The following is a 20,068-nucleotide window of genomic DNA, read 5'->3' as shown; positions in this document are numbered from 1 at the left end:
CCAGTTTCCATTCCTTCCTCTTCCTCCCTGTTGCCTGATTAGCTCTCTCTCTTTTTCTGTGTGTCTGTCTGTCGCCCTTCCCTCTAGACACCAGCCAGTAAACCAACCAGAAGGAAACCGCCCTGCTCCCTCTCTCTGTTCCCCCCCAAGGTAGAGCTGGGCCAGAATGGTGAGGAGGTAAGTGCTGCTGCCTCCGGGGCTCCAGAGATGCTGGTTATGGATTTGCTTTCTCCTTCTTGTGGGAAGAAACCCTCAGTTCACATTTTTAGACTTTAAAGGCTGTGCAGGGAATTTCTCCTTTTCAGATTCGGGAATGAGCCTTCTTTTCTTGATGCTTCCTGTTCATTTACTCTGAGAATGAAGCCCCTTCCTACTCCCTCTTATTGAGCCTCCTTTATGGTTTTTCAAGGACAGTAGCACTATTTTTCAAGCCTGAGCGTTTCAGCCAAGAGAATGGGCCATCGAGTATTACCACATCACATCAGATTTAGGACTCATGAGAGTCATGTTTGATTCCCAGGTCTGACTTATATGATCTTCCATGTGCCCAAGGCATCTATCTGGAAAGACGGTCTGCACTCACATGAGGTAGAACTGCAATGAGATAATTGAGTGTTTCTATGGTATCTTGTACAGGATGGCTATTATTCTGGATCACTGGAAGGAAACCAGAGCCCTCAGGAGGCCTCATTGCCCTCAGCTATAAATAGCCAATGTTACCGACATAATACAGGCTCTGGTATCACAGAGCATAGCCAGCAATGGATTCCCAGCCTGCATGTTCACCTACCCTTATTCATCTAATTGTAGCTGTAAGAGGAACTTGTCCACACCCTCCCAGGAGCCCATGAACCTTCCCTGTGGTTGCGGTCCCCACCAGGAACAGATTTGCATGTTCTATCCTTCAGCCTGGGAGGCCAGTCCCCAAATAGAGCAAGCCAGCCAAAGATAGTCCAGTCCCCATATCCACTGTGACACGTCTTTCCCCACTGTCTTTTTTGGGGGCCAGCATCTTGATGACAGACGGACACGGTAGCCACATGGACTTTGGCGAGCCTCTCCTTGTCTGCTTTTTCTCACCTATAAAGTGAAACATCTGGAGTATATCAATGATGTTCAAACCTTTTTGTCAACCCAAGGCATATAAGCAGAAGCCCATCAGATAAATCAGAAAGAGCTGCTCCCTGTCAAGTGGAATGGAGAAGGGGGTATCTAGAGCCCCATGTGCTCTGGGAATACTACCACCCCCCCACACACACACTGAACAGAGATCTTCTGGGATGAAAATCCCCAAGAAACACAGTTGAAAAACACTAAGTTTTTGGGGGGGTCTCCTCACATGCTCACATTATGATTCTGTGACTTTGTGGGTTCATCAGCCAACATTCTGACCAAATACATATCAACAACTTCTCTTTGCTGAGGGTCATCTTCCCCTGTGACCACCCTCTGGGCTTGGAACCTGTGTTAGGCAACACGCTAAGGCTGTGGCCACTAGGAGCCCCCTGTGAGGCTGCCCCCTGACTGGACTTGGCCTTGGAGAAGTCCCTGCACTGCACTGAGCCTGCTTCCTATTTTGTAAAATGGGACAAGAGCACTAACCAGTCATGGGGGCTGGATGGGGATGTTTATTCCCTGGATAAAAGTGGAGTGAGCCAGGTTAGTTCAGTGGCTCTGGGAGAAATAAGTTTGCATGTTGCATTCCATGGGGCACCACCAGAGTTAAATGGTCTGTGACAGCCAAGGGCTGAATGAATGGGAGGTTGGATCTTAGAAGGAAAGTCCTGGGGTGACAGGCTGCTTGCATATGCGTAGGACATTGCTTCCAGATATCAAAGATTCTTTGTCACCTTGAAATTCACACAAAAATAAAACAAGCAGCCAGCTTTGTCTGGCTGGGTTAGATGGAGGCTGTTGTCCATAATCCTTCCATACTCCCATGGTACAGCCTACAGAAGCCCTAATGCTGGGAGCCTTGGGGGCCTGCAGGGAAGGCCCCAGTCATCACCTCCCAGTTTCCAGTGCACAGTGCTGAAGGGGTCTTACTAGCTCTTCTTCATTCCTGCCCCCTCCCTATGCCTCCATGAGCCTGAGATGGTGAGGCCAGCCCCTGCCCCGAGAGTGTATTGTAGTTACCCCTCTCTGAAGGACCCACCCAATACTGCGTTTCAATGTAGCCACTGCCTCACCTGCCCAGAGAAGGACTGAAAAACCCGGTCATTATTCTAGTCATTATTGGAATGTCATATATGGACACGCATACACATAGAGAGACGTCAGGTTGACTTGATCCTTCCAACCTCGTGAGAGGCCGCCACTTGTCTGGAGCTGCTGGTTACACAGTAAAGGAGATGCTGCCCCTTGCGGCCACTCCTAGGAACTGCACTGGCAGCTCCTCTGGATTCTTCCTGTTTGAGGTCAATTCAAATCAACAAGGGTTTTATAGGGCATGAGCTGGGTTCCCAGCACTGTCCTACGAGGAAGGGACTGTGTTTATTGAATTTGCACTCTCTTCAGAAGATAGTGATCAGTTATGGAAGAGAGGAGTTTAAAATTATTACATAACGTGAGTTTGGTCAGCACAATTGTTGCAGTTTCTAGAACGGCATCTTCAAAAACACTGGCTCATGTGAATTTTCACTTTCAAGCCCAGAAATTAAGGTCGACCAAATCTGTTCTCACAGTGGCCACAAGGCTCCTTGAAAGACGGACCACTCTGGAAATACATCTGATGATGCAAACTCATGGAGCCAGAGGCACCTGAAAGCTGGAGGAGGCCTTAGAATCGCTTATTCCAAACCACTTGCCTGCTTGGGTCTTGGTTGAGAAGGCCAAGGCCAGGGCATCCCTCTAGCTCCTGTCACAGCCAGTTGGGGACTTTCTGGGCAGTCCAGTGGTTAAGACTCCAAGCTCCCAGTGCAGGGGTCATGGGTTCAATACCTGGTTAGGGAACTAAGGTCCTGCATAGTGCAGGACTCCCCTCCCAGAAAAAGGCCAGCATCAGAAAGGACTGGGAGGGGGCCTCCTGAGTCCTAGCAAGTGACTGATCCACTCCAGCACCATCCCCCCATTGCTGGGCCTTAAAAAGGTCACAGAGAGTTCTGTTGAGTGAGTCTCTCTCTTTCCATCACTAAACTCATCTCCCTCAATAAATATCTCAGGTTTATAAGAAATTGGTATTATTCCTCTTATAATTCAAGTAGTTTAGAATATGGGCGCAAGAGGCAGTGTCCCCAAATGTAGGTTTTTTTCCTGCTCTGGTCTCTGTCCAACAACATGGAAGTCACCAGTTTCTTTTTATTCATCACCATCATCATCATGATCACTGTCATCATTCCTACACGTTGAAGATCAATATACCTATGGAGCTAGAATCAGGCTGTAAGGATTTCACACAAAACAAGGAGCCAATCTTTTTAGATAATGTAAAATCCAAAAACTGACAAGATTCCTGACATATATTCATCACAAAAATATCTCTAACTAATGGCATATATATGTACATTTATTCATATATATGTATGTATGTATGTACATGTATATCTCAGACATCATCCACTTTTAGAGGGCAGGCACACTCCAACAGTAAAGAATCTTCCTGCAGTGCAAGAGACCCAGGTTCAATCCCTGGAATGGGAAGACCCCCTGGAGAAGGGAATGGCAACCCACTCCAGTATTCTTGCCTGGAGAATCCCTTGGACAGAGAAGCCTGGTGGGCTACATACAGTACATAGGGTCACAAAGAGTTGGACATGACTGAGCAACTAACACTTTCACAAAATCATGTTCATTTTTTTATATAACCAACACAATGTGTGGAATGTAGGGGGTACTCAATATATGTCTGCTTAATCAAAATTAGAATTCAATGTTTTGGAAAATGATAGTTTATAAACAACACTATTGATGAGGTTTCCCAAAATATTATTAGTTCAAGGAAAGAATTTCAATAATACCTCTGTCAGGTTTCACTCCAACTCTATGGTTTCTTGTTATATTTGTGACAAACAGAATGGATGGTCACTTGCCCTTTCTGTTTGAAATCCCCTCCAATTGTTTTCCCACATTACTAAGGTCATGGGCTGAAGATCTTATCCCCCTCAGACATAGTCTGTTCCTTCATGATGACCATGAAGGCATCCTTCCTGGACAGGATGTTCTGCTTGCTCCAATGCACAGGTTCAGGTGGTCTTGTGAGTGGCAGGAAGAGGGAGAGGGGAGGGGCAGCTTGCTGGGCCTAGTACCTGAGGAGGTGAGTGAGTCCCTGCAGCTAAGTGGGGAAGTGATGAAACCACCTTTTTGTTCTCATTCCAATTGTGGCTTCTGGGCTCCAACCAGAAGCCCACTTCCCTTCACCTTACTCATTTGGTTGTTTTGGTCCATTTGCTTTTATAGAAGTCACTGCCCACTGCAAACCACCCTCCTAAAGTCAAAGTGAAGAGCTCACCTCTGATTGAGAAACTTCAGGTAAGTTCAGAATGGTTCAGAAGTTCAGAATGTCACTACCTCTTGTCCAATATTTGCATGTCTTTGGGATTCCTGGGGGTAGTTCCATATGTCACCTGGATAGTTGACCAACTAGAGATTAAAGTGCCCTGAAGCCTTTTTGTCCGACACCTTAGCAAGGCAGCAGTGGTTGCAGTTGCTCTCCCGCCTTCGCTATGCCACCCAAGGACGACAAGAAGAAGAAAAATGCAGGAAAGTCGGCCAAGAAAGACAAAGATCCAGTGAACAAATCTGGGTGCAAGGCCAAAAAGAAGTGGTCCAAAGACAAAGTTCGGGACAAGCTCAATAACCTAGTCTTGTTTGACAAAGCAACATATGACAAACTCTGTAAAGAAGTCCCCAACTATGAGCTTATAATTCCAGCTGTTGTCTCTGAGAGACTGAAGATTCGTGGTCCCTAGCCAGAGCAGCCCTTCAGGAATTCCTTAGTAAAGGGCTTATTAAACTGGTTTCAAAGCACAGAGTTCAAGTGATTTACACCAGAGACACCAAGGGTGGAGATGCCCCAGCTGCTGGTGAGGATTCATGAACAGGTCCCACCAGCTGTACATTTTGAAAAATAAAACTTTATTAAATAAAATAAAATAAAGTGCCCTGAAGGATGGGAAGCTCTACTTAAAGGCAAAACACTAAAATAAGGACCCTATCAAATGTGAACTCATGTCGTTAACACCTAGCAGAGGTTGAAGAGAATGGGATATCTTATGAGAAAAGGACATTATAGTGCAAGAAACACTCCAGGAATAGTCAAGTCCTTTCTAAGGCGTGAATGCAGTCACAAACCACTTTAACCTTATACAGGGCTGAAATTCAGTTGCTAGACATTATACCACTATGGCCAAGTTCATTGTTTGGAAAGCATTCTGTCCTTCCTCATCACCAATTACCTTGTATGCCCTCACCACTGTGCCCACTGGCTTTCCTAGGAGTGTAAATGAAGCATATAACTGCACTTGATCTCACAATCTTGTTGTGGAGACAAGATTTTCACGGGTTAGTGTTGGTCACTCAGTCGTGTCTGATTCTTTACAACCGCATGGACTTTAGCCCACCAGGCTCCTCTGTCCATGGGATTTCCCAAGCAAGAATACTGAAGTGGGTTGCTATTTCCTTCTACAGGGAATCTTTCCCACCCGAGGATCAAACCTGGGTCTCCTGCATTGCGGGCAGATTCTTTACCATCTGAGCCAACAGGGAAGCCCAGAATTTTCACATATGATACAATAAAAGACATATGGGAGAGTAAATACCAGAGATCTAAATTGTGGCCAACAAAGGTCTGTCTAGTCAAGGCTATGGTTTTTCCAGTGGCCATGTATGGATGTGAGAGTTGGACTGTGAAGAAAGCTGAGCGCTGAAAAATTGATGCTTTTGAACTGTGGTGTTGGAGAAGACTCTTGAGAGTCCCTTGGACTGCAAGGAGATCCAACCAGTCCATCCTAAAGGAGATCAGTCCCGAGTGTTCATTGGTAGGACTGATGCCGAAGCTGAAACTCCAATACTTTGGCCACCTCATGTGAAGAGTTGACTGGAAAAGACCCTGATGCTGGGAGGGACTGGGGGCAGGAGGAGAAGGGGACGACAGAGGATGAGATGGCTGGATGGCATCACCGACTCGATGGACATGAGTTTGAGTAAACTCCGGGAGATGGTGATGGACAGGGAGGCCTGGCGTGCTGCGATTCATGGGGTCTCAAAGAGTGGGACACGACTGAGCAACTGAACTGACTGACTGACTGATCCAACTCCTACTGCTTTAGACCAGGACTTTTTTTTTTTTTACAGTTGGTATGGTTTTTCTTTTTTAAATTTATTATTTTTATTATTTGGCTGCACTGGGTCTTTGTTGCAGTATGGGCTTGCTCTAGTTGCAGCTCATAGACATAATTGCCCCGAGGCATGTGGGATCTTAGTTCCCTGACGAGGGATCGAACCCACATTCCCTGCTTTGGAAGGCAGACAACCAAAGAAGTCCCTAGACCAGGACTTTTTAACCTCAGCATGATTTGGGCTGGATAATTTTGTTTCAGGGGGCTGCCTTGTACACTGCAAGATGTTTAGCAGCCGTCCTTATTCAGTAGATGCCAGCAGCACTCAATAAACTGACAAAGAAAAAGTGTCCCTAGGTATTGCCAAATGTCTCATGGGAACAAAATCATCCCCCTGCCCCCTACCTTAGGTGCGATCCACTGCTCTAGAATTATAGAGCAAAAAGAAAGTCAAGTGGTCAAGAGTAATTGACGAATGCTTTATGAAACACCTCCTCCCTGAGTTGGTCCCCAAGGGTGGCTGGAAAGGAGGGGGGGAGGTTCTCCTGGTGTGGGAAAGTGTGAACTGAAATGCAGAGGAGGAGCAAGCGTGATATGCCTGGGTCAGGCCTAGAGAAGATGCTTAAGCTTTCACTGCAGTCTCAGCAAGGCTCTCCTGCACTGGATTCCCCTGTCTGGGTCCAACTAGTGAAATTGATTCATCAACCTTGTTGTGGAGTCATTCTTAGGGATGTGTCAGGACAAGTGGTCACAGCCTCTGTGGTTCTCAGCTACGGGAGAGCCCAGAGATTTCACCCCCAGCCCAATTTGGTGTTAAGGAAAGCACCTCTGGTTTGGGGTCATGAACCTACCTGGTGAAGGGTCAGAAGGAGTCTTTCTGAAGTTTAACTCATCATGAAAAGCCCTGATTCCATCTCAGCTGCAGGGAAGGGGTGGGCTGTCCATCACTGTAGAAGGCTACAGGACTCCCATGTACCTCAAAGGGATCTCTCACAAGGGACCCCTAAACTCAGACACCCCTCCTTGATGTCAGGGGTGTAATGCAGGACACCTACTTCCACCTCCCTGCAGCCCACCACAGCCCTCAGTCAAGTGCTAGAGATTATCACGAAGACCATGTACCTTGAAATTTTGGTCTTATTCCCCTTTTCCAGTCATTAACAAGTGTCTTAGGGAAACATGGAAACCTGAGAATGAGGTTTTGATCTCCAATTGTTTAATCTTATGAAGAATGTCAGTAATAGTATATAATTTGACCAAATCCCTTAGGAACCTTACTTTGTTGGAACTATGTAGGGAAAGAACTAAGAAATGCATCATCAGCTCAATTTTTCTTCTAAATATTCTACTGGAAGAGATAGAAACTATGATGTGTCTTCATTGAAGAAGTTCATAATTCAAAGTTCAAGGGACTGGCCTGGTGATCCAGTAGCTAAGCGTCTGCACTCCCAATGCACGGGATCCCTGGTCAGAGAACTAGATCTGGCAAGCTGCAACTAAAGATTCTGCATGCTGCAACTGAGAACCAGTGAAACCAAATAAATAGAAATAAAACATTTTTTTAAAAGAAGTTTTCCACTGGCTAGAAGACCCACTTTATTTGTGAACAGTATTCTCTAATATATAATTTTATTTATTTACTTTTGGTTGTGCTGGGTCTTCAAGGTGGCTTCTCTGGCTGTGGAACTCAGGCTCTAGGGCTTGAGGGCTTCCGTAGTTGTGTCTCTTGAGCTCAGGAATTGCAGTTGCCCAGCTCTAGAGCCCAGGCTCAATAGCTGTGGTGCACGGACTTTGTAACCCCCAGGCATATGGGATCTTTGTGGAGCAGGGGTTGTATCTGTGTCTCCTGCATTGGCAGGTGGATTCTTTACCACTGAGCCACCGGGGAAGCCCGTGAGCAGTCTTACAGAGAGGATTTCCCAGCTTGACATTGAAAGGGGAAGAAGACCTCTTTTAATGCCCAGTTAACCTCCCCACTGCCAGGAAGCCTTCCGAGCCATCCCAGTACACTCCCTCGGCCTGTGTGGTTCAAACCTGTCCCTTGGTACCCGCCATATGCTGCGTTTAGACGTGGCGTGGGCTCACAGTGTTGCTATGTAACTTCTGTATTTTTAATTTTACCATGACACAATCTTGTCTATATTAGAAATTCTTCCTTAAAATCACAACAGAAGTACTAATGTCATCTTAAACATGTATAATGCTCTATACTTTGCAAGTCCTAAAGTCCCATGTAGGAGTTCTTCAGGATGACAGAGCCTTGCCTGACAGGAGGGTAGCACCAAGGAAAGTCTGGAGGGAGAGGGTGTGGGTCAGATAATGACAGGAGAGAGTAATAGGATCAGATCATAAACGACTCTGAAGGTCAGGCTCAGTAGATTGAGCAAATAAAGAATCAAGATACCGAAAGGCTACTGGATTCCCTGTGGGTCACACAGCTATCAAGTGGAAGAGTAGATATCTGGAGTCAGATGTGTCTGCGTGGAGAGCATCGTCTGCCCCTCAAGCCTGGTCCCTTCCCGGCAGACCTTGCTGCTGGCTTTTCTGCTCTGGCCGATGCAACTGGGCAATGATTTGGAAATGTAGAGGGTAGAGCTGGAGGAACCGGTTCCCCTAGACGATCCTAGGGGACCCAGGGCACTCACATTCAATCCCTCCTGCACCTTCTCTGAGGCAGTCGGATAGTTCTAGGACCACCTGCCTCCTCCCCCAGCAACCTTATGACTCCCTCCGGCCCTGGTTACCTTTGGGTAACCCCTTCCCTTTGCTTGCCCTCAGGGTTCATTTTAGTCTGGTGCCAACCGCACTGTGATGCCCAGGTTGGGACACACATGTACATCTGCACGGCCAGCTCCCCCTGGAGGGGCTTGGGGCCTGCTCTGTCCATCATTCTGGCCGTCCACTGAGGAAGACCCTGTACTTACTCGGAGGCTGAGGGTCAAAGAGACCTGGCTTGAATCCCAGGGCAGATTCCTTAAACAGTTTGCTAATTTGCGCCTTGGGAACAAAACTGAATGTGTAGGGTAGAGGGGGAAACTGCACACGCCCAGCAAAGAGTAGGCATTGTGTAAGTGGTAACTGCTACTGAACTCTGACGACAAGGACGGTGAAGGTGCTGACTTAGTGTGAGATCCTGGTGCCTGCAAGTCCTGGAAGTTGCTATTTTGGCCTCTTTGTCTATAAGTTGGGACTGTCCAATGCATTTTTGTTAGATCAAATCAGTACTTCCTGGGCATTCTGGAATGCAGGCTGGAGTAAGCCTGGTAGCAGAAGGTAGACAAAGTAAGCAGGTCTTCCAGGAGCAGGACGTGCTGTGACAATGGATAATTGGTTAGGAAATAAGAAAGGCCTCATGGTACCTAGTCTCAATCGGTTCTAAGGCCAGGAAATCAACATGCTAGAGTAGGAAATTTCATCTTCTCTCTTCCCTTACCTGAAATTCCTCATCTTTCCCAACAGGCCAATTTAGCCTTTGATCCAGCAGCCCTGCTTCCTGGGGCCTCTCCCAAGAGTCCTGGATTCAAGGCCATGGTGTCACCATTTCACAGCCCGCCTTCTACCCCCAGCAGCCCTGGAGTGCGGTCTCGGCCCAGCGAACCAGAGGAGGTGCCCGTCAGCTTTGACCAACCTCCTGAAGGCAGTCATCTGCCCTGTTACAATAAGGTAATGTCTGGGTCCCAAGTATTGTGATGTCTTTGTTTATAATGTCTGTGGACATGTGGGCACTGGGCAATCCTGAATTATCTCTACCCTGTTGTTGTCCTGAAGGAAGGAGGACACACCTTAGCTGTGGTCAGAGCTGCGTTTTAACAAAGGATACGTCTCCTCTTTCTGGCAAGTGATCCCTGAACTAAGCTCACCCTCTACCGAGCCTGTCTCTCTCATCCCCCCTCCCTGTAACTTGCTCCCCTCACCTGAAAGGCAGGCATGGGGAGGGAGCGAGTTCTCCATCCTTTGTGGAGAGAGAGGGGGGAATTCACAACTGACCCCAGCTGAGACTTATGTCAAAAGCAGTGACTCGGCAAAAAGGAGGACAGGGTCACTAGGTTGTCCTGTTCTGACTTGATCCAAACACTCCTGAGTGACCAAGAATAGGCTCAAGTCATGTTTGTTGCATCTTGCATCTAGGGTTAAGGGGCTTCCCAGGTGGCGCTAGTGGTAAAGAACCTGCCTGCCATGCAGGAGATGCAGAATCGATCCCTGGGTCAGGAAGATCCCCTGGAAGAGAACATGGCAACCACTCTAGTATTCTTGCCTGGAGAACCCACAGGCAGAGGAGCCTGGAGGGCTACAGTCTATAGGGTCACAAGAGTCAGACATGACTGAAGCGACTTAGCCTGCACGCCCACCCCAGTTAAAAAACATCCAAACTGTTTCCTTTGCAAAAAGATGTGTAACAAGGCTTGTTTCTGTGGATGCTACCTGTGGTTTGTGTGTAATTTCATCAAATCCCTGCCCTACTGGAAGGAGGTAAGAATCAGGGAATCAGAGATGCATACAATCCAATACACTCCAACAATACACCTGGCAAATTTGGCCAGAGCCAGGGAGAGGCTAAGAGTTAAAGGGCTCCAATGCCAGGAAATGGTATTAATAAATGGACGTGACTTTAGAATTATGGATGGAGCGAGCAGGATCTTCTGGACCCTTCCAGAGAATCCATCTAAGAAAAAGAGATCAAATATGCAGAAACAGGTAGAGCCCAAGGAAACAAAAAGGTGATGCGGTGGGCTTGAGCCTGCTGGCTGGGGACAGAATGGGGATCCTTCAGCCCAGAACAATGGAGAGACCCCTGGGAGCAGAGAGGAACGCTGGGGAGAACCCTAATGCTGGGGACTTTAGTCTTGTGACAGCAGTAAGGGAGCAGGTGGGATTATTTCTGAACCCTGCAGGCCATGAGGACTGAGGCCTCGATGGTATGCAGGCTAGCCTCACTGTGGGCTCAGCAAAGTTTCTGGGAAGCTCTTTTAAAACCAAGCATTCACTCTAAACCACTGAGACAAAACTAGGATTGACAAACACAAAAATGTAACGTGGCGTGTGGTATCTCAGTTTCCCAACCAGGGATCAAACCTGTGCCTCTGCATTGGCAGGGGGGATTCTTAACTGCTGGATTACCAGAGAAGTCCCTACTTTGCATATTAATGTTTAAAGGACACATCATGTGAATAAAGTAGAACATCTGATATAAACAGCCCACTGAACTTCTGACAAAGTCCAGTGGACCAAGGTCAGGCCTAGTTCTGAGTCTCACACACTTTCTACTCACCTTTGTCAAAGTAGCGTCCTCAAAATGTTAAAACATGACTCTAATATGAAATAGTGATTTTGTTCAACTTGTTAATTTATGAGGAAATCTATAAGTTGATAAATCTCAAAGAACTGGTTATTTATAGGCAATTAAATAGAACAAATGTTAGAATAAAATTGCTAAGTTAGACACCAAACTGATTGATGTTTTATAGAACAATAAAATCCTAGGCTATCTTTTCTTATTGGATAGAAAGCATTTTTATCTTTACCCACACAAAAAAAATTCTGCAGGTTACCATATAATACCATATACCCATAGGGCTCGACCTATAATAAATAGCAAACAGTGCTACATCCTCATGGGAAATCAAATGATCCTCAGGTGGGGCTTGTGAAACTGGCATTTGAAAGAACATGCGTCCTCGCCTTGGCCTTTTTCACAGATGTATATTGCTTAACACTTTCTTCCAGGTGCGGACAAGGGGCTCCATAAAAAGGCGCCCTCCTTCCCGGAGATTCCGGAGGTCCCAGTCAGACTGTGGGGAACTGGGGGAGTTCAGGGCCCTGGAGCCTTCCCAGGAGAATGGTGCCAAGGAAGAGAACGGGGACGAAGTGTTCCCGGCCAAGAGCAAAGCCCCAGGATCCCCTGCTCTGCGGAGGACGTCCAGCGGGGCAGGGAAGCTGGAGGAGAAGAGCAGAGCCTTGGGGGAAGCCCAGGAGCCGGAGAAGATTGTGGGGGGCTCCGAGGAGGGGGCTGGCCAGCATCCAGCCCAAGCCTCCAGCTCAGAGGTGGAGGATGGGTGTGGAAGCCCCACAGAGGAGAGACCGGCTGGAGAGCAGACAGAAGAGCCTGCAGAGGTGAAGGAGAGGGTGGCCAGTGACGAGGAGGCACCTGGACAAAGCAGCCAAGACACAAAGGGGCTGGAGGAGGGAGCCGTAGAGGAGGAGACCCCTCAACCCCCTCCTGGAGGAGGGGCGGGCGGCCACAGCCCAGAGCAGGGGACCAGCGAGGAAAAGCAAGATGAGGGGGCCAGCCTCAAGCCAGGCTGCCCCGACTCTGGCCACACCCAGCCGGACACCAGCGGCGAGGTCCCCAGGACAGAGGTGGGCGCCCTGCCTTGTCCCTCCCACCCCACTCCCAACCCCCAGGACAGGGCAGGGCCAGCGCACCCCTTTTCCCATGCCCTGTCCCTTGTATCTGTCACCAGTCAGCCAGCTGTGCAGTAAGACGGGTGCTGGATTGAGACCGGCTGTCGTGATGGGGAGCAACCGGAAAGGGAAGTGTGTCCATTGCTCTGCCTCTCACTGCCCCGCAGCCCTGGCATCTGTCTAGGTGTGACTGAGACCCACACATCGAGGCCTCTTGGTGTAGTGTCTGGGCCTGGGCTCATTGCTGTGGTGGATTCCGAGAGCAAAGGAGGTACTCCTTCCATAGAAAACTCACAGGCTAGCGCCTGAGACCAGCCATTCCTTAGGGTGCAGTAAAGAAGGCAGGCTTGTCCTAGGGAAGTCTGGAGCACAAGTCGGGGAAACAGTTTGTATGTGGAGTGCCGGTGCAGCTTCAGGGTGAAGGCAGCTTTTGATTTGGGCCTTTAAAGGAGGTTTTGTGACTACAATAAAAAAAAAATAGAATAAAAAATTTTTAATACAAAACTATACTCCAATTGAAAATAAAATAATTTTTAAAAAAGAAAGCACACAAAATGAATAGAGGAGGCTTTATGTTCCATCTATGTGACTTCCCTGGTGGCTCAGACAGTAAAAGCATCTGCCTACAATGCAGGAGACCTGGGTTCGATCCCTGGGTCAGGAAGATCCCCTGGAGAAGGAAATGGCAACCCACTCCAGTACTCTTGCCTGGAAAATCCCATGGATGGAGGAGCCTGGTAGGCTACAGCCCATGGGGTCGCAAAGAGTTAGACACGACTGAGCGGCTTCACTACATTTTATGTTTCACCTATTCATGCACAGGGGTTAGATACCTACTACACATGGGTGGGGGGAGTGCCTCAGTCCCTTCCTTCCTGCTGGACCTGCATTTATTCACCTGGCTCCTTCTACCACTCCCAGGAAGCCTACCTTGACCTCACCTACCTATGCCTCAGGAGCAAGACCAGGCTTCCACAAGAAAAGTTCTGTGTCCCATCCCCTACCACCACCCCTGACAATCTCATCAACAAAGTCACCCTCCAGTGTTTCCCCTTCCCTTTGTATTAGTTCATTCATTCACTCAAGCCACCATCAGCCTCTGACTGCATTAGCCTCTTATCTGGCTTCCTGCTTCCATTTTTTCTGCCTACATAGTCCATTCTCTGTACAGCAACCAAAGAGGTGTGCTTGTGTGTTTACTCTAAATGTTAGTAATTTCTAAAATTACTCATGTCCTTAGGGCTGCCATAACAAATTACCACAAATTGGCAGCTTAAAAACAATACAAATGTATTGTCTCACAGTTCTGGAGGCCAGAACTCCAAAAGCAGGGTATTTTAGGGTTGCTTCCTTATGGATGCTTGGAGGATGAGTCTGCTCCATGCCTTTCTCTAACTTTTTTCTCTAACTTCTGTGACTGCTGGCAACCCTGAGAATCCTCTCTTGCCTCTTCCAGCTTCTGATGGTTGCTAGCAATTCTTGGCATTCCCAGGTTTGTAGACTTATCACCCCAACCTCTGACCCTGTCTTCACATGGTCTGTCTCTGTGCACCTCAAAACTCCCTCTCCCCTCTCTTATAAGGACCCCAGTCATTGGATGTGGGCCCACCCTAAGTCTAGAATGATCTCTCTTGAGATCCTTAAGTACTTCTACAAAGATCCCCTTTCCAAATAAGGTCACATGCACATGGACTGGGGGTTAGGATTGGGCATATCTTTGGAGGAAGACAACTCACTCACTTCTGCTCGCCCTTGTTCCATGGCTTCCAGGGCGCTCAAAACACAGATTCCAAACCCTCTGTGAGGCCCTTCTCTGCGTGGGGGCCCCTGCTGAGCTCCCCCTGACGCTCACCTTCTCTGTACCCCAAGCCTGCCAGTGTGTTTGGTTTGGTTTGGTTTTTCCAGTGGTTAATATCTAGATTCTTGAAGCAACTAGGTGAAATAATTTATAAGCACAAAATTGGTTGAACAGACTCAGCCTGTAGCTCTCAAGTGCCATCTGAGAGCTGTCGTTTAGGACTGTGCCCAGATTGCATAGGCCTGGCGTGCATACCTTCCAGCCCTCCTTTTTTGTGGTTGTGTTTTTATACTCCAGATCCTAATGTAACTTTTGAATGTTCTTTCTTCAATAGTAATACTTTAAAATTTTTGGCTTTTTGATTTTCAAGACACTATTTTCATTTTCTTATTACTTAAATGCGAGGTGCTGCCTCTTTACAGGAGCTTAACAGCATCTCATTTCTCATTTAATTGCATGTGTCACATCCTCACTGTGTGCAGAACACTGTACTACTTATAGTGTGTGTGTGTGTTGGCCACAAACACACATCCACTCCCAAGGAGATTTTAATTGAAGAATGATAAATTCTTGAAAAAATTCTTGAGGATTTAGTATGTTAAATTCTTTAATATACAGGGATAAATATGAGTATGTGTGTGAGGTGCCAAGTGAACAAAAAAAGACTCAGTTGAAAATAATGTCTTTTCCAGAAACTGTACATCCAAACTTCCCCTTTTTCCCTTGCATCAGACCAGTAATAATATGCTATTCACTGGGACTTTTCAGTGTATCCACTCTTCTTAAAGAATTGGCAAAATTTGGTAAGGAAAACAAAAGGTATGGCCTATAGATTCCTAGTATAATTTTAAAATAGAAGCTGGCAGACATAGCAAAGACTTTCTCCTATTTTGCCTATTTTATTAATGGCAATTAATTAATAAACTAAATTAATAAATGTTAGAATCATTCTCCAACTGACCTGTATCTAAAATTACTGGGTAAACTCTAATTTTTATTACATAGTGCACAGAACAAATTCTCATTTTAAAGATTCTAGCAACATGGGAGTATGGAGGATGGATTTTTTTAAACTGATTTACAGTATTGTGCTAGTTTCAGGGGTACAGCAAAGTGATTTGATTATACATATTCATTCTTTTCTATTATAGGTTATTACAAGATATCAGATATAGTTCCTTGTGTTATACAGTAAATTTTTGTTATCTGTGAGAATGAATTTTGAATCTCTATCCTCATCTTTCTCTTTGTGCCTTCTCTTTAGTAGGCATAATCACCATAAATCACTCAGTGTTCATATTTTCAGTCCTATTTGGGCTTGATGGGCTCAGTTGCAGTTATTCTGGACAAAGATATATTTTTTAAGTTCCTGCATATACTTATCCCTTCCTCTTGACAGTCTTTGACATTGAGCATATTCTTATGTAGTTGATCTGATCAATATATTTCTACCAATCAAAGAAGATGGGGGTTAGAAGCGGAGGTTGGGCGGGGGGGCAGTGTTGGAAAGTGTTTCTTTAGTTCAAGCTGCCTCTGCCTGATCCAGGAAAGACCTGGGGCAGGTATGGTATCCCTGGGGAAGCCTGTGACCCAAGGGCCTGCCTCACACTTGTCTTCCCCGGGAAATTCTGAGGTATTTTGGTTCTACCTTGACCAGACTTGAGAAGACCAAAAGAGAGTTAGAAGCAGTCCCCCTCCCAGATTAAGTAAATTATCTGGATTTTTACAGAGGTTCTTTTGTGAAGCAGTTTATTCTGATGAGTAGAGCTGGTATCCTTTGTGTCAACTTGAGCTCTGTGACTTTGGACAATTCCTGCCCCTTCTTGGAGAGAGTCACTTATGAGCTGTCCTTCTGCATGTTTTTGTTGTCCTTCTGCACCTTAATCTTGGTTTCACCATGGAACTGCTCTGATTTTCTATATTAATCCCCGAAGTCCAGTCACTCTCACACCCACCTTCTTTGTCAAGACTTGTGAATGTCATTGGTGGAGTTCACAAAACCATGCTGCCTGGATCTGTTATAAACTCTTACCAACCTGGCTGAACCATATCCATCCTCCGCTGGGACACCCTTTTACTGCTTTTGTATCATCCTGTTTTCATCCCCGTTCCCCCAACTCACTGCCTGCCTCTTCCTCTCCTGCTTTGCAAATGACCTCATCTCCTGTTTACCCAAAAGGAAGACCAGCCTGTTTGTCACCTGCCTCATACCCTCAAAGAGTCTCTTTTCCCTGTGAATCCAAGGAGAGGCCCTTTATCCATGATAAGACGACCCCCCTTGTCTGCTGTCTCAATCGTTTTCTGGACTTTTCTATAAGATATTTGTAGAGCATACGTGTGCCTTTTCAGCGAGGGGGTTAGACCAAGATTTTCCTGTTCGGTGACTCGTCTGTATTTCCAGCACCTCACTAGCTCGCCCCTTTCTGCCTACAAACATTTATCTCTAATCCTAAAGATAAATCTCTCAACTTTGCTCTCTGACCCTCACTCTCACCAATGACTTTGAAGCTCAGTCATGCCCTCCCAGCCACCAAAGACCTGACATGTCTCTGCTCTTGTCATCCTCACCTCTCTGAAACAGCTGATGCTGGCAACCCACCCTAGAAACCACCTCCGTCCTTTAACCTCTGTCTGGCCGGGCTGCCCTGGCCCCTTCTCGGCCTCCCGGCAGCATCAGTGACTCCTGCAGCTGGCCCTCCCCATCACCTCCTGGCCACTCCTGACAGTTAGTTTAGGGCCAGCCCCGCTCTCACATGGCCCCAGCCACGCCCCCACATGGCCCCAGCCACGCCCCCACATGGCCCCGGCCACGCCCCCACATGGCCCCAGCCACGCCCCCACATGGCCCCAGCCACGCCCCCACAGGCCAGCAGTTCCTCATTCCACACTCCCAAAACCAGACTGCTGCTTGCTTTGTCTCTTCAGTCACTTTCAACCAAACCTGAAACTCCTGTTTAGCCATATACATTCCTGCTCATGAGGTACTTTTCCTCTTTCTCTTTGATTCTTAAGCAGTGTTTCAGGATGATGAAATTAACGGGAGTGAGTGATGAGGGGAGAAGCTAGGGCAGTGAGGACATGGGAGGCCAAGCATCAAGGAAAAGGCAATGTCCTTGTTGAGAGCCCAAGCTCTGATCCCGGGGAAATCCTGACTCCCCCACTTGCTAGCTGTATGACCTAGGGGAAGTCACTTGACTTCTCTGTGCCTTAATTAACCCACCTATAAGGAGAGCAGACAGAAGTTCCAAGCTCATACTGCTTTTGTGAGGAGTAAATATGTTGATGAGTGTGAAAAACTGTGTCACATAGCATTATTATCACTATTGTTACCTGACTTAGCACCCCCAGGAAGACAAGCTGAGTGTCCAGATTTCCCTCCTCTCCTCCTAATTTATTCCTTCCTCTTTTGCTGTCAGGATAACACCCCTGTCCAGGACACTAAACTGTGAAAAGCACATCGTACCTAGTGATGCAGCTGCTGGAGCCGTGTCTTTGAAAGTAGCAGCAAGGATCATCGTAGCAGCAAAGGAAGCCATTGCAGGACACGAGGGGCTGAGGGGCTGAAGTCCGCCTGAAGACCCAGGGTGCCATCCCCAACCTCCACACCGCTGCAGACGGGGAGGGCATCTGAGGGCAGAAGACTCATCAGTTTGTGTCACTTGATGGACTGTTTTTGGTTTTGTTTTTTTGTTTGTTTTTTTTTTTTAAGAAAACTTATTTAAAACAACTTGCTGTAGTGACAACTCCCCAGGGATACTGGTCAACCTGTGGGGCCCAGATCCACACCCACCTATCCCTACAGCTGACCTCAGAACTGGACTGGCATTTACCTAATCAGATTGTGTTTATATAAAGTGATAGCCTTTTTATTATTCCTAAGTTTTCACAGGTCTCAAATGGAAGTAAAAACTCATTTCAGGTGGCTAGAATCAAAGTAGGATCACTGGAAATATACATCCTGTAAGTTACAGAAGACCTGAAATTGTACGGAGACCCTGAAACAACCTTTCAGCTTGGTCAAATTTGACTGGTCAACCAATTTTGAAAACACTGGACTAGAAGAGATAATTATTGAAACATTTAAAAATATGTGTCTGTTTCAGCAACAGGAGCTTTGAAAGTGAAAGCAAAGTCTCTCAGTCGTGTCAGACTCTCTGTGATCCCATGGACTGTAGCCTATGAGGTTCCTCCATCCATAGAATTTTCCAGGCAAGAGTACTGGAGTTGGTTGCTATTTCCTTCTTCAGGGAATCTTCCTGACCCAGGGATTGAACCCGGGTCTCCAGCATTGCAAGCAGACAGCTTTACTGTCTGAGCCACCAGGGCAGCTCCCCATTTGGAGCTATCCCATCTGGTAATTTACCAGGAGCTTTCCCATCTGGTGATTCTCTAGTTGGGAGTTTTCAGCTCAGGACAAGGAGGCAGAGGCAGGCAGCGCCTCCTTTGGGGAGGCAGAATGTCAAGAGGTTTCACAGGTCTGCACTTCATTTCCTCTTCCTGAAAGAAGAGCAGTGATACCTGAGCAGTTCCTGCCCTCTGGTTTATCCTGGGAAGATGAAATTTGTGCTTCCAGTAGGGGAGCCACGAGCCTGAATTAGCTATCTCCTGGGAAGTGCACTGGGCATCATGATGTGCAACCCACATAATAAGGACATCCTTCCCTGACTTGAATGGAAACCCAGGGTCTCCTCCCTGACTCAGGAGGGATGGAGTGGGTCTTTGGTCTGTTCTCCCTGAATAGCTCTTGCTTTAACGTTCTGTTAAGAGAGTGCAGGAAGCTTCGCTAGGAACAGGGGGCCTGACTACCCTTTTCTTAACATACCCTCTTCCCCCTTCACACACTCCTGCTGAAAGATGCTCATCCAAATAAAATTTTAATCTTTAGTGTTGCTCCTTACTCAGATTTGTTTCAGTATCTCAACATGCAGATTTGGTAGTTGGAGCAGTTGTTTTTCTGGAGGTCTCTTAGACCATACTCGATCTACTCTGACTTCAAAAAGTAGTTTCCCAGACTAAAAGGCCTTATCTCACCACTGGTACCTCAGTTTTTATCACCTCATTACAGTTTTTCTAACTCCAGAATAGTATTAATATTTGATATATACATTTTTTCAAAAGCTATTTTTAAATTGAATGTAGCTTCTAAATCTTGTAATCTAGTGAAGACTGATACTATAATAAGTTTTGTATTTTAGCAGAGTTTGGGAGATATGTGTGTCAGTTATTTTGAGATCTATATACTATCTATCATCTGTCTATCTACCTATCTAATCTCTTGACAGAGATGTATACCCCCTAAACAATACATGGATTTATTTATATACGTCTTTGGGTTGTTTATATATACATGCACATATCTAGGCACAAGATCTGAGAATGTGACCTTGGCTGAGGGTGTGTGTGGTCAAAGGGGAAATCTGCCACTCTTCCTTACGAGAGAGAGGCATGGAATAGATGGGATGTGAATGTAAAAATAAAACTCTATCTTACATACCTTAGAGTAGCAGATGAAGAAGCAATAAAAATGACAAGAATGTGACACTGAGGAGCATGTGTGATGGTATCAAAAGCCTCACCAGTTCCCTGTTAATCA

At 46.6% G+C, this 20,068-nt stretch overlaps 1 protein-coding gene and 1 pseudogene across 2 annotated transcripts in view; both read left to right on the top strand.

The window, feature by feature from the left end:
- The window catches only part of RCSD1 (RCSD domain containing 1), a 72,821-nt gene extending 53,027 nt beyond the window's left edge, over positions 1-19,794 (top strand). The window contains exons 3-7 of one of the 2 annotated variants that reach the window (XM_043450136.1): positions 88-177; positions 4,396-4,467; positions 9,735-9,938; positions 12,000-12,632; positions 17,892-19,794. In XM_043450136.1, coding sequence (XP_043306071.1) covers positions 88-177; positions 4,396-4,467; positions 9,735-9,938; positions 12,000-12,632; positions 17,892-17,924 — 1,032 coding nt within the window. In that variant the 3' untranslated portion in view covers positions 17,925-19,794. The remainder of the gene's footprint in view (positions 1-87; positions 178-4,395; positions 4,468-9,734; positions 9,939-11,999; positions 12,633-17,891) is intronic. The other variant, XM_043450145.1, reaches the window with a different exon arrangement.
- On the top strand, positions 4,474-5,851 carry LOC122429645 (annotated as a pseudogene).
- Positions 19,795-20,068: the final 274 nt, after the last annotated feature.

The sequence above is a fragment of the Cervus canadensis genome, chromosome 2 (genome assembly GCF_019320065.1).
Source record: "Cervus canadensis isolate Bull #8, Minnesota chromosome 2, ASM1932006v1, whole genome shotgun sequence".
Classification (NCBI taxonomy): domain Eukaryota; kingdom Metazoa; phylum Chordata; class Mammalia; order Artiodactyla; family Cervidae; genus Cervus; species Cervus canadensis.
This window is presented reverse-complemented; position numbering and strand designations above follow the sequence as displayed.